At 40.0% G+C, this 14,686-nt stretch overlaps 1 protein-coding gene across 1 annotated transcript in view; it reads right to left on the bottom strand.

Moving 5' to 3' along the window:
* The window catches only part of itgb5 (integrin, beta 5), a 47,285-nt gene that overhangs the window by 18,700 nt on the left and 13,899 nt on the right, over positions 1 to 14,686 (bottom strand). The window contains exons 9-11 of the mRNA XM_061840963.1: positions 12,692 to 12,826; positions 7,945 to 8,119; positions 7,212 to 7,466 (exon numbers count right to left, since the gene is read on the bottom strand). Coding sequence (XP_061696947.1) covers positions 7,212 to 7,466; positions 7,945 to 8,119; positions 12,692 to 12,826 — 565 coding nt within the window. The remainder of the gene's footprint in view (positions 1 to 7,211; positions 7,467 to 7,944; positions 8,120 to 12,691; positions 12,827 to 14,686) is intronic.

A 14,686-nucleotide genomic window follows, 5' to 3' on the forward strand; every position in this document is an offset into this window, starting at 1 on the left:
TACAGTCTTTGTAAATATCTTGTGTTTCAATGTCGGTTTCAATGTGGGTACTTGCGGCTTTTACACGGCTGTGGCCGATGTATGTACCAAATAGTATTTCCTTTAAAAATGTACTGGGTGAGGCTTGTAACCAGGTGCGCTCTGTAGGGCGGGAATCATGGTACTTCAATAATATAACAAATTCTCAAAGGAACTGAAATGCTACTGATGGAAAATGTGTGACTCACCCCATGGTTTAGATTTTTTCAAATAAGCAATTTCTCACATCGACCAAACAGAGTAGTTGAGAACAAAAACAGATACAATATGTTCCTATTTACTGTACAGTGGTACCTTGAGATACGAGAAACTTTACATGAGTTTTTTGAGATATGATCCACTGCCGGGTCAATTTTTTGCTTTGTCTTGCGAGCCAGCTTTTGACATACGAATGAGTTTCGGTAGATGGCGCCGCAATCGTTAAGATGCCGATGCTCAACTTTTTGAGCTCCACTCGGTCTTTACGTATGTGCGCCTCGGCTCGGTAGCATCTCTGTGGAGCTGAGCTTGCAATATGTTATTTTGTATTTAGTACAAGTGAATTTTCAACCATGCGGCCAAAAAGAAAGCAATTGCTAAGCACTAAGTAGCAAAGTGAAATGATGTAAATTAACTTCAGCAAAGGTGTAAGAAAAACTTATTCCAATTATGTTCACCGATCGAGTGACATGAAGAGACTGAGCGAAAATGACTGGGAAACCACCTCCTCCACAAACATCCTCCATCTGCCTTCTGCACCCTCAACCTCCACCAGTATCTTATCAAATGTTGTCTCATCTCCAAGGTCAGTACACTTTATAAAAGCAGTTACTTTCTTTAATGTTTTTATACAATACAATATTTGTTATTTAAAAATACACTTCTCATTTAAAGATGTGGAAAAAAAATGGGGAGGCATTGTGATGGCTGGAGCAGATTAATGGCATTTACATTAATTTCAATGGGGAAATCCACTTTGACATAAGAGCAACTTTAGGTAAGAGCGCAGTCACAGGACGAATTAAATTTGTATCTCAAGGCACCACTCTATATGGGACACACACACACCCACCCACACATGCACACGCACTAACACACACAACATGCGTGCAAAGAATGGCAATTGTAATTAACCCCTCTGTAGAAATTGCGTCGTCCGCGTCGCTGACCAATCAGAGGGCAGAGATCTGCATAAACCACGCCCCTTTTTGCACCCGCAGTTCCCTCAGACAACGTTGCATGGTCCAGTATAGCTTTTGTTAGCGTTTTATCGCGTATTTGGGTTCTTTAACAATAGATATGGTTAAGAGGTGTAGTCATGGACTTTGTAATAGTGACGACAGGTATTCTGAGAGGCTAGTTAATGGAGTTCAATTCGTACCCTTTCCAAAACCGAAGACCGAGTACGAAAAATGTCTTCGATGGATCAAACTTTGTGGAAGACCGCATCATCAACTGTATCCATCTAATATCAACCGGAACAGAAGACCGAGTACGAAAAATGTCTTCGATGGATCAAACTTTGTGGAAGATCGTATGATCAACTGAATCCATCTAAAATCAACCGGAACAGATATGTTTGCACGAAGGTAAGCCCTATATTTGATTTTCAATACATGTCTCATATAAATGAATTAGCAGTTCTTCGCTTGCATAACATAGCTACGTGTGAATGATTGACACACTTGATATGTGTTGAGCGATACTTTGCGATGATCTGACTGCACAAACGTGTCTCTTTGTTGGCGGTGAGCTCAGCTAAACCGGACTAGCAGTCCTAAAAGCCTTCGACATGCACCGAGACACCAAGACTGAAGGAAGGATGTTTGAGGACACTAAAGTAGTGATTGTTGTATTCGGTCGGGACTTACGTAGGTTCGGCACTAATTCAAGAATAATTATTGAGGGGAGCGCGTGACGTTACACAAAGAAAACGAGAGAAACAACTCGTAAATCAAGCCTCGCCTTCTTCTTTTCTTTCATACGGCGGTTCACAAACGGCTATACAGATACACATACAGATTCTGCACACAAGTGTGATAGGTAACACGAAAATAGGAAACTGTCAATGACAAATTCGTCTTTGGGTTATAATATATTATATTACGTGTCTTCTCGGTCTTCCTCTGACTCCGGAAAGATCTCGCGCTAATATCAATGGTTTCTCCGTCGATATGCATGTAAATACCATTGAAATACCCCTTGCTGAAATACTTGAAGCCCTGCTGTCTGCTTTTCAACGATATTTCACTGTTAGCTAAGAATGCGAGTGAGAAATCAGCTGGTAAATCAGACAGTTTCGCTCTAGTATTTTCTTCCTGCGCCACCATTTTTGCTAGTTGTTTGTCTGAGGTTAGCACACGTGGGGTGACGTAACTACAGGAGGCGTGCTATTTTAAGAATCTGCAAACTATTGAATGCTGAGTTATGCACAGTCAGCACCAATGTTGGCGAAACAGGAACTACTTCTTGAAATAGACTAGCTAGAGCAACATGGGTTTCAATCTCCTACAAGAATACAGAAACATGTAAATAAAGGTTCACCGAAACAGATGGCCAACCCCCAGGAAAAAAAAAGGATCTGTAATTAACAGAATGAATGATACAGTCATGTGGTAGTAGTCTTCGTCACAACACACACAACCTGAAAAGCAAACTTATCAAATGTGAAGCTGAGGTCTACCGTGATGTTTAAAGCAAAAACGCTTCTGTGGTCAAATTGTCCATCAAAGAGTCCAAAGCAAACATGACAAAACGTCTTTTAGCTGTACACAAATTGAATAACCTCTCAATAGAAGTGAAGTCAACCTCAAGTGTGAATGATTTCAAGTCGAGCTGGCAAAAACTTAAAGGAAAAAAACAAGGGGAAACATGCATACGAGCGGTCTTGAGTGACATTCATGGATGTACTGATTTGTGGATGAAATGACATTATGGTTAAACGACCTCACCACACTGCAGATAGACAGAAGCAGGCGCAAACACACAGAGAGACGCCAATGAAGATGTGAGGATAAGATTACTGGAACATTCAGACACAGAAGGTCATCCAACACTGATACCAAAGAGGTCACAGTCTTGAAATGATGATTATGTCTCCAACAGGAATACATCAAATATAAAACACGACTATAAAACGTCTAGTAAACCCATAGCCAATTCTTTTAAATTCCAAATATAGACAAAGATGTACTTTGTGGCATTAAAGGAAAATGTGTTGGGAATATTGTTACATCACAAATGTCAAACCTCTAAAGCGCAAAAAGCTTTTAAGTAAGCATAAATTATGAATTCAAATTTAAGAGCACCCGAGGCTTAAACTCTGACATAGAATAGATAGATACTGTACATCTGAACATGTTACATAGGATTATATTTTTTTAGGTTTTGCTCAATATCAATTGTGGATTTTTTATGATTTCCAAACGCATTTAAATCGGAACAAAATCCACTCAACCTTTTGTATAAGTGTTTGCCCTCATTGGATATGGTGGAGGCTATCACAGCTGAAAAAAATTTCCCATGTAGTAGAGAGGAAGTTGCTTGTTTTGTTTTTTCAATACATTCACAAACAATGTCCAGTCATCTAATTTCTTGTTCAGGGTGATGGGAAGCTTAAGCCCATTTCTGATGACTGAGTGAATGGGAAACAACACCAAGGACTGGTAGCCAGTCAATCACCGAGCACATAGAGGCCAGTCACATTGTTCAATCAGTGACTTTGCAAACACCAATGTCAAACTATTATAATTTTAATGAAGGTTTTACCACGTTCTTTCCGTTTCCTTTATATCCTTTTAGGGGGACACACAAATCTGCAACAGACTGTTTTCAACCTACAATGAAAACATCATCAAATATGTAACAAAATTGCATATTGTACAACACCAAACACAAAGGCTCTTTCCCACCAAGATTCATTCACACTAAGGCACATGTGGAAAGATGAACATGTAGTGTTTGCTATAATTACAATCTCATTAAGGCTCCTTCCTGGGTAACCAGTAGAAGTGTGGAGAAGAAGAAGACGAAGATGTATTGGACTGTTAACATTTAATGACTGGCACAAACATCAGTGTGCTCAGTATGTCGGGCCTAGTTTGCACATATTAAACCAAACACTAGTTGGGTGTACATAAACAGAGATGGGCATTGTGCATCTCAGGACTGCCACAGAGCCCCTTCTGTGGCTTTGGAGTAACCCGGTGGCCTCGCCTCGGGCCAGGAGGTTTTGCTGGGGAACCCTGAATGTTCTGGGAACACAACACTTTCAGCCAATTTGGTCCATCCAGAGAGAAGTTTTTGTTGAAGCTGCCTTTCCACCAAGTGCGTATTATAAGCGGAACTGTACACATCAATGCCCCCTAATCAGGTTAGCGTTTCCAGCGGGTGGTATGAAAAGTAATCCTCAAAATGGCCACGATATTTTGTTAACAACACCAAAATTAAGCCGCAAGTGTGAGATGTTTTGGGACCCTTTATGAAAAATGCTAACTTAACTGAACTGTAGTGCATGATGGAAAATGGACGCTGATTAAAGGACCTTGATCAAAAAAGACAAATCTGCCACCTAATAATTTTAAAACGTGCTGATATCAATACAAATGAAACATAAACAAATACATTACAATACAACCAGCTAGTGTATTACCATGTTTCTGCAAACAGTGGCCTAGGCAGTCCCAAGTTAATGGAACAATTGCACCAAATGGCTAGAATCGTGGCTAATAGAAGGAACTAACTTATCATGTAGGTCCCTTTACATGACCATGTCAGAGTCGGCTGGACCTTAAGTGCCTTAAATACGCTGTCATTCACCTCAGGAAATAACTTGAATATTGTGGAGATTGTTTATAACTAGTTAAGACTCCATACTACAGTATGCAGTTAATGATCTGAAAGACTGTTCACATGCCTCAGCCAGTTCTGCACTTTTGGTGGCTTCTTCTTCTCTTTCTTTCGGCTTGTCCCGTTAGGGGTCGCCACAGCGTGTCACCTTTTTCCACCTAAGCCTATCTCGTGCATCCTCCTCTCTAACACCCACTGTCCTCATGTCCTCCCTCACAACATCCATCAACCTTTTCTTTGGTCTTCCTCTCGCTCTTTTGCCTGACAGCTCCATCCTCAGCACCCTTCTACCAATATACTCACTCTCTTGCCTCTGAACATGTCCAAACCATCATAGTCTGCTCTCTCTAACCTTGTCTCCAAAACATCCAACTTTGGCTGTCCCTCTAATGAGCTCATTTCTAATCCTATCCCACCTGCTCACACCAAGCGAGAACCTCAGGTTCTTAATTTCTGCTACCTCAAGTTCTTCTTCCTGTTGTTTCTTCAGTGCCACGTTCTTTAATCCGTACATCATGGTTGGCGTCACCACTGTTTTATAAACCTTGCCCTTCATCCTGGTAGATACTCTTCTGTCATATAGACAACAAACTTCTACCTTCCGCCAATTGTTCCACCCCGCTTGGACCAGTTTCTTCACTTCCTTAACACACTCTCCACTGCTCTGTATTGTTGACCCCAAGTATTTGAAGTCGTCCACCCACACTATCTCTTCTCGCTGGAGCTTCACTCTTCCTCTTCCGCCCCTGACATTCATGTATTGTGTTTGACTTTGGCTAATCTTCATTCCTCTCTTTTCCAGTGTGTGCCTCCTTCTTTCTAATTGTTCCTCCGCCTGCTCCCTGCTTTCACTGCAAATCACAATATCATCTGCGATATTGTCATCTGGTCCAAGGGGATTCCAATCAAACCTCGTCTGTCAGTCAATACATTACTACCGCAAACAGGAAGGGGGTCAGCGTGGAACCCTGATGCAGTCCCACCTCCACCTTAAATTCTTCTGACACATCAACTGCACATCTCACCGCTGTTCTGCTGCCCTCATACATGTCCTGTATTATTGTAACATATTTCTCCGCCACACAAGACTTGCGCATGCAGTGCCAGAGTTCCTCTCTTGGTACTCTGTCATAGGCTTTCTCTAGGTCTACAAAGATACAATGTAGCTCCTTCTGACTTTCTCTGTACTTTTCCACGAGCATCCTCAAGGCAAATAGTGCATCTGTGGTACTCTTTCTAGGCATGAAACCATACTGTTGCTTCCAGATACTTACTTCTGTCCTGAGTCTAGCCTCCACTACTCTTTTCTATAACTTCATTGTATGAATCATCATCTTTATTCCTTTGTAGTTTCCATAGTTCTGAACATCGCCTTTGTTCTTAAAAATGGGGACTGGCACACTTTTCCTCTTTGGAGGCAAAAGAGTTAACTTACATTTTTGCTTCAGTAAGGAAAGTCTTTTCAATAGCTGTGATAATAGTACAGCCCAGTTCATGATCGGTAGTGATCCACATCATTTCTGTTGGTGCATTAATCTGCATCAATACGTGGTTGCCATCTGCCAACCAAATGAAGGCAATAAATTGAGTGCCATGAAAGTAGAAAAATGAAGGGTCTTGGTAACAGTATTTTTGATAGCATTACCACTACTACTGCTAATTAGCAGAGAGCCATTGAGTGATTTAAGGTGGTGAACTAACGAAAATCCAGCAGTAATTGATCTCCTCCCCTGCCCCTCTCAGAAGTATTTGTTATTGCATATAGATGCCACACGATTGTGGCAAAGCCCTTAAAATGAAGAGGATCATAAAGCATCAACAGCGTGCATCTACCATGTGCACAATCTTGAACCCATGTTACATAACTGTATGCAGTTATTATATTGTTCAACATGGACATCAGCAGTATTAGCTAGCATGCTAGTCTTAATAACGATAGCAAAAGCTGTAGTGACAACACATAGGGAAACAATTACATGTAATAGTATTTTACAGAAATGGTTTAAGTTAACAAATTCCCCTGTTGGCAATCACACACACTAATAAATGTGAATGAATACTGTACAGACAAATTGGTACAAGTAATAGTAGCAACTTCAGGAAATAAGGAGACACATACTTTTACTATGACATTATATGAGGTGCATTCAAGAATCACCTAAAAAAAAACAGGACACCTTAAATGGAGATGAAAGAAACAATGTTAAATAACGCTAGCAACACGAGAATAAAGGAGAATTGGTTTGATATAGAAATAAATTAAGTTAAGAGCTTGGTTAGGCAGCAAATTTAACTCATAAATCAAGGTGATACTGTACTACCTAGACAGTGGTCAGTGTTGTTACCTGAGCACAGAATGCCTTTGTGTCGAGCGCACGAGAAGTCATCGCATTGGCAGAAGCTGCCATAGATCTTGCCGAACTCAGACTCGTAGCACAGGCACTGGTTGCAGCTACACTCGCCGCGGCCGCTGCACACCTGCTTGCTTTCGGCCTCGCGGCAGGCGCCCGGGTGGATGCTGCTTGCCTCACTCTCCTGGCACTCGCAGCGGTCGCCAAGGTAGCCCAACTCGCACTGGCAGCTCCCGCACTTGTACGTGCCTGCCGGGACAAACACGATATTCCAATCGCTCAACTACTACTCAACTACCATACATTTAGAATACATAATGTACATACTGTATAGTACTAATTCAGCATATCTTTATATTCAATGTACAACGTAATCGTGGACTTTATATAAAGAATTTGGGAATACGAACATGTAGAACAAGTACTTCTATTTTTAATGGTTTCTGGGGAAAAGAATTTAAGGGAGATAGTGATTTTTCTATTTGGTACTATGTATGTTATTACATTATATATACATTTTCAGTAGGCCTACATAACGGCATTTATTATTTATGTACATCATACAACATACCACATAAAAAACATTTTAACACTGATATTTCCCACAGCACACTGGGAATCACTGCAGTTTTCATTTTTTTTTTTAGTGGGGGTGGGTTGGGGTGACAAAATAAAGATGATGAAATCGTTCTAAAGACTTCCTAATGTTATTGATGGACAGAGTTACCAATGGAGCTGCAGATGGTGCTATTGATTTGGGCTGCCCGGGTGCAGCCGCATTCGCACTGGTACTCAATGGCGACCTCCAGGCGGTCCTTAAAGCCCACCGGCTTGATAGTGAAACTGTGGTCGGTGCCGCGAAGTGGACAGCTCCGCGCCTCAATACTCACGTTAAATGACACCTGCAAGGACAAAGATTACAAACATAACATTAGTTACAAAAGCACAATTTTAAAAGTTCCAAAATTCCTGTGGTTGCTAATATTTTGAATACTATGAAGTCAAGTAAGGTAAGCAAAGTATTAGAAAAAGCTTTTAGTGCATTTCTACACCACCGTAAACTATGACTTTCCCACATCTTTTTACTTGGAGCAGTGGTGGCAATATACTCAATATTTTGGCGTATTCTCTGAAATGGTAATGTAAAATCCAGCTGCATTACACCTTTAAGACAGCAATTTAAGAAAATTACTTTCAAGTTGTAAAATAATCTCTCTCTCTCTCAATGCAACTTGTCAAATTCTCAATTCAATTTTCATTTGAACTGAGCTTTACATTTTTTTTTAACCTGTATGTATTAAAAAAAATGTACACTGCTTAAATTCTGTACCATTATGGATCAATAAAAAGGGGGTATTGTATTGGTTTTAATACAACAAAATCAAATTGTCTTTGTTATTTGGATAAAAAATGTGCCTTTTTTAAGTCACAAAAGGTTACCTAAATATGAGGTCTTGTGCTCAGTTTAATGCTTTGCAATTCTACACCAATCACAATAACAGAACAGGGAAAATGAACACCTCTCTGCAAGTGTCAATAAAAAGTGAGTATTAGTACCTTTGTAAACCAGAAGATTTGTGCTGGATATCGTTTCACTGTGCAACTGTACTTAAGGTGTCTAGTGAGTGGAGCATGACATCGGAACAACAAAGTTCCCACTAATTCTAAGAGATTCAATTTGTTCTGCAGAAGTGCAAACACAGCTGCTGTGCACATTCACGCACATGCAATGTGAACTACTAATAACCCTGTGTTATAAACATTATAGCAATGGCCGTGACCCATTAAGTGAGTCAACAAAGTTCAGATATCATTGGTCCAAGACAGGAAGAGGAGTCACCCAATCCAACACACTGCCTTATATCAGTGGCAAATGGCACGTCACAAACTGGAAGCTGTTACATCTACACTATATTCTATTCACTTCCTACAAGTAGTGTAATGGCTTCCGGCTCAAGTTTTACATGAAGTTGATATATCAAATGGCTCCAACAGGACATTCCTTCTCCGTTGGTGCCTCCGTATCCTTAATGAGCTAATAAGCAAGGCACACAATTAAATTTAGTGTATTTGTGAATTGCACGGAGGCCCACGTCTTCATGACTGTCATAAGACAACCGAGGGGGTTGTCAGTAGGCAATTGAGGGGAAAACCACAGGAAGTAGTAGCAGTCATAGAGGACACAGGCAAATGTATTGCTATCCATTGAGAAAATACTGTTGTAGTATGTGCACACATTTCCTCTTTAGCAAGTGAAAAATGAAGACAATATGGGGTTTTTAATGAGGAAATCCACTTGTTTGCATTAACAATGTATCCAATAGGTCATGTAATATGTACTCTATTTTGACAATGTGATGTTAAATCCGTGTTTTGAGAAGATTTTTATCAACAATTACGAATTTTCAGGGGCGCTGCCATTTTCGCAAGTCACATGACCTACGTGCACCGTGCCGCAAACAAAGGCTTGATTACATGGGACACCATTTATCCCCAGCGCTGATTTCACGGATTTATCCGCATCTGATGAAGAAATAGCACTATCGCTTGATCGGGAAGACGGAGGAATACTTCCATAGCGGTGCTCACGGCTGTGTATGAAAGTATTCCCCAGTCTTCCTGATCAACCGAGTGGCCAAGCTGCTCACGGCTGTGCCAGTCACGGTTGTGCCACTCACAGCTGTGTATGGAAGTATTCCTCCATCTTCCCAATCAACCAAGTTGCTCACGGCTGTGTATGGAAGTATTCCTCCGTCTTCCCGATCAACCGATACTGCTATTTTTCCATCAGATGAGGATAAATCCAAGAAATCAGTGCTGGGCATAATGATATCCCATGTAATGGAGCGTTTGGAATGGCACGTAACACGTCACATCTGCACACGTAGGTCATGTGACTCGCGAAAATGGAAGCGCCCCTAAAAGTTCGTAATTGTCGATAAAAATCTTCTCAAAACATTATTAAATGAGAGAGGATTTAACATTACATTGTCAAAATAGAGTACATATTACATGATCTATTGGATACATTGTTAATGCAAACCAAAGGATTTCCCCTTTAAGAACAAAGATTTTTTATAACCTTTTTAGAAACTAAATATACCTAAGACAGCACCCAGTGGAAAACCACTCAAAATGATCTTGGGCTGATCATTACATACATAAGTATTGTGATTGATTCCACCCACATGAAATAAAAAGTGAAGGAAATATATAAATTGGTCTAAAGAATTGGGACAACAAAAGCAACATAAAATGATGACAGACCCAAAAAAAACAAAAAACCTGTGTGGTTAATTTCAATGTAACTGTGAGAAGAACATTTGGGGAGTTACTGATGCCCTAGAAAAAAAAATGTCCTACTTCAGCTAAGTGTTTTCTATGACATTCTATTTAGTCCCTTAGATTACTTTTGTGCGAGGTCATTGGCATGCAGCATCCCACTCAATGGCTGGAACGCATAAATGAACCGAGCAAGAAAAACCCCAGCCCCGGGAACAGATTGCTCCTAGCCTGCAAACTCCTTTCACTGTCAGCATAAAAGATGTGAACCCCGAGTCTTTAGGGAGCCCCCCCATCCATTCATTGGTGCCAATCTGCAACAATGTCACCCAAATAACCCCCTCTGAGGACCCGACTACTATCTGTTGCCATCCCAACCGAGTTCCAGGAAAATGAAGCCAACAAAAGCAAACAACAGAGGGTTTACAGGGCAATATTCCAATTTGTATAAAGCCGCTTGCAAATGTTTTTCAATAGATTAAGGTCTCAATATACATTTTAATGCAATGGCCTACTACAGCGTGGGAATTTAATAAGAAAATGGTAATTAGCATACTAGATCATGGGAAAGACCAGACAAAATCCTCTAAGGGGATACACCTACTAGAGCATTTCACACTGTCTGGTTATCGTGAATAGCTGGTGAGGAGAGTGTTTACATTAATCAAATAGTATGGTGTGATGCGCTATGCTTTTATTGTAAATCCTAAATATGTGTGGAGCATACAGAAGGCTGAAATGTCCTTCAAGTTCCACGGTCTCAAACAAAAAAGCAGTCTGTTTGACAACATGTCACCACAGACGTATCAAGTTTTCCCTTGGTTTCTGGAACACATAGAGCACTATATATATATATATATATATATATATATATATATATATATATATATACACACACACACACACACACACCACACACACACACACACAGTATGGGCATAATACATGGATAAGGTTTTGGTAAACAATTATGACATCAGACTAGGGCTGCGCGATATTTTGTTTGAGCATTGTCATCGTGATGTACACATGCACAATAGTCACATCGCAGTGGCTGTTGACAGTAGAAGCCATGCTCCCCATTTCCTGTTGACTGATTCAAGTGCAAGGAAACACCAACGCAAGAATGAAGGATCTCTCCCACGGAGAAATGTGGGAGAATACACTAAATGAGATCCTTCCGAAGTGAACATCTTAAATCTCATCTACAAAGTGCTTCCGACGTGGAACACATTTAGATATTTATTTTTGAAGCTCCTTTTTTGTCACAGATACAAATATTGTCCCCAACAAATGAACACTGTAGTTGGAGGCTGCTGTTTGGTTTGACTTCAACAGACAGGAAGTGGATAAAGGAGGGAGCAAAGGTTTGTCTAAAAAAGCCTTGTCGTATGCTTTCTTTTACTTTTTTTTTTTTTTTTAAAGGTAAGACAGCAGCGATAGCTGAAGTGCAATATTTTATATCAGACCAAAATATGCTGGAAATGTAACCTTTTTATGCTGTGACCAGTTAAGTGCCAAAATGAAAGGAAGCCAATTAAATTGACAGTTACCAAATCAATTAATTAAATAATTCAAGGATCCACAAATTAATTTAACTGTGGAGGATAGGTTAAGGTGATTAAAGTACTCTATGTATTAATTATTGAATTTAAGAATATGACATCTTGTCTTCATTTATTTAATTAATTCCTATATTTGAGTTTGCAAATTTCCCCATTGTGAAATTAATAAACGTTATCGTAATGCTGTGGATTAATAAATTCAAAAATATACCATACACAACACTTAAATGAATTTGTCATCCATGAGCCGATTTATTAAATCACAATATAAGGCCTCAATTTGTATAATTTCTGATTACATTTTTATGATTGTTAAACACACACACACACACACACACACACACACACACACACACACACACACACACACATATATATATATAATAAATATGTAATTTACTGTTTTTCATGAAGGGTTTAAATGCCCACTTTCCACAATTCTTGCCTGACGTCATCCATGATTGAGGTTCTACCTATGGATTTTTGTGTGACATCCAAAATAGACTAAAGGTTCCATTGAATATGCCAAAAGAAGCTAAAGGCTGGGTACTAAGGCACACCAAAGCATGGTAGAAGTGGAAAAAATAAAATATTTACGAAGTCAGGACAGCATGCACATGGACTCACCGTGTCACCTATTTTCAAGTCAGCACATTTCCTGAGTCCGGGTAGCGGCTCACCATCCTGGCAAGTGGCGGTGAAGGACAGGCTGAGGTCCTCGGGTTGGTCCCAGACTGTCAGCTCTACTTTGGAACGAATGTTCTGCAAGGGGAAAACACCAGACTTGCATGTTCATGTTTTATGATCTTCTAATCGGTTGCAGGGGAGTGAACTAGGCAAAAGCGTGTAAAGTTGTAGCCTGGTTAGTCACCATTTTTATAGATTCACAAAAAAAAAATACAGGCTCTCAACATGGCGGAAGGTTGTGTGTGACGGCAACATGCACATCTGGAGCTTTGCAACATTTATTTCTTATTTCCCAGAAATGAAATTATAAAACCGTTTGGCCACTTACTTAGTTGTTGTAATGACAGATGTCATGTTGTCACAGTAAAACTCTCCATTTTAAGAAGACCACACAGCTTTATAGAGATATTCGCGTAACAGTTAGGGCTTAAACTTTTAGTATTTAGGAGTGAAACTGATGCTTTAACCCAAGAGTGTCAAAAACATTTTTGCTGTGGGCCACATTCTTGTTACGGCTTCCCTCAGAGGGCCGTTATGATTGCAAAACCAAATACGGTAAATGCTTCATCGCCTCATCATTTTATCCAGTAGCATCTGGTCAGTAGAGGGCACCAGGGTGCCATCCCACTGCTACCCAGCGCTGAGTTCTCAGATTTATCGTCATCTGATGAAGAAATAGCAGTATCGGTTGATCGGGAAGACGGAGGAATACTTCCATACAGATTAGAAAATGTGGCTGTGAAAAAATTTGAATATTTGGATGTTACGTGCGGGACGTAAGTGGTGAGGATAAATCCGAGAACTCAGCGCTGGGCACGATGTAATCAAGCCTTTGGTGCGTCACATCCACGCGCGTAAGTCATGTGACTCGCGAAAATGGCAGCGCCGCTGAAATTTCGTAATTGTCGATAAAAATCTTCTCAAAACACTATTAAATGAGAGAAGATTTAACATCACATTGTCAAAATAGAGTACATATTACATGACCTATTGGATACATTGTTCATGCAAACCACTGGATTTCCCCTTTAAACAGTCTGTGTGGAGTCCTACCATGTTTTCTTTTACTATAACTGTTGAAACCCCTGGATGCATCCTTTGTGGGACAATAAAGTACATTTTCCTTTATCTTAAATGAAAATCTGATACATGGATGCATTATCTTTACCATTGATTCATATTCCAATTGATGCTCCAGTCTTGTGCGGGACCATGTTTACAATATGTCCTTGTGACGTTTACCACGTCATAAATAAGTTCCCTGCGTAGTCTCTTTAATGACAACTATCATTAAAGTACACTGTGGAATGTGACTGGTCCACAATGTTGCCTATGGGCATGTTTGAGTTTCAAGAGGCTACTTGACTTTCAGTCGACAAACTGCACTAGTGACAAGAGGGCAGCGATGTGAAGCTGCATCTTAATCATGGAAAATATGCAAGTCTATCCTCAAATACAATAAGAGCACAAACAAAAACAAAACAGAAAAATAAATGCTCACTTGTTTTAGCCTGACTACAATGTCTCATCTCACAACACGCTACGCTGTGAAACCAAATGAGGCTGTCCAGTTCACTAATGAAAAAAACTACATAATTTTTTTTTTATTTGTTTCTAACACACCCAGTCTGCGCTGTGAAAAATGTCAGGTGCTGTTGTACTATGTTGAAGAATGTCACTGATTTGTCAACTTTGACTTGACATTATAGATGACTACAAAAACAATCAATCAAATTATTCAAGCTCTAATTTGTACACAGTAACAAATGACTTGGAGTGGAGGTAGTGTGGGTTCAGTTCACGCTCACTGATTGTGTAAACGTAAAAGTGAATGGTTGTTTGCCTCTATAATGTGCTCTGTGATTGGCAACCAGTCCAGGGTGTAGTCCACCTTTTAGATGAGGTAAACTGGGATTGGCTCAATCTTCACACAAC

This window comes from Syngnathoides biaculeatus, chromosome 14 (assembly GCF_019802595.1).
Source record: "Syngnathoides biaculeatus isolate LvHL_M chromosome 14, ASM1980259v1, whole genome shotgun sequence".
Lineage (NCBI taxonomy): Eukaryota > Metazoa > Chordata > Actinopteri > Syngnathiformes > Syngnathidae > Syngnathoides > Syngnathoides biaculeatus.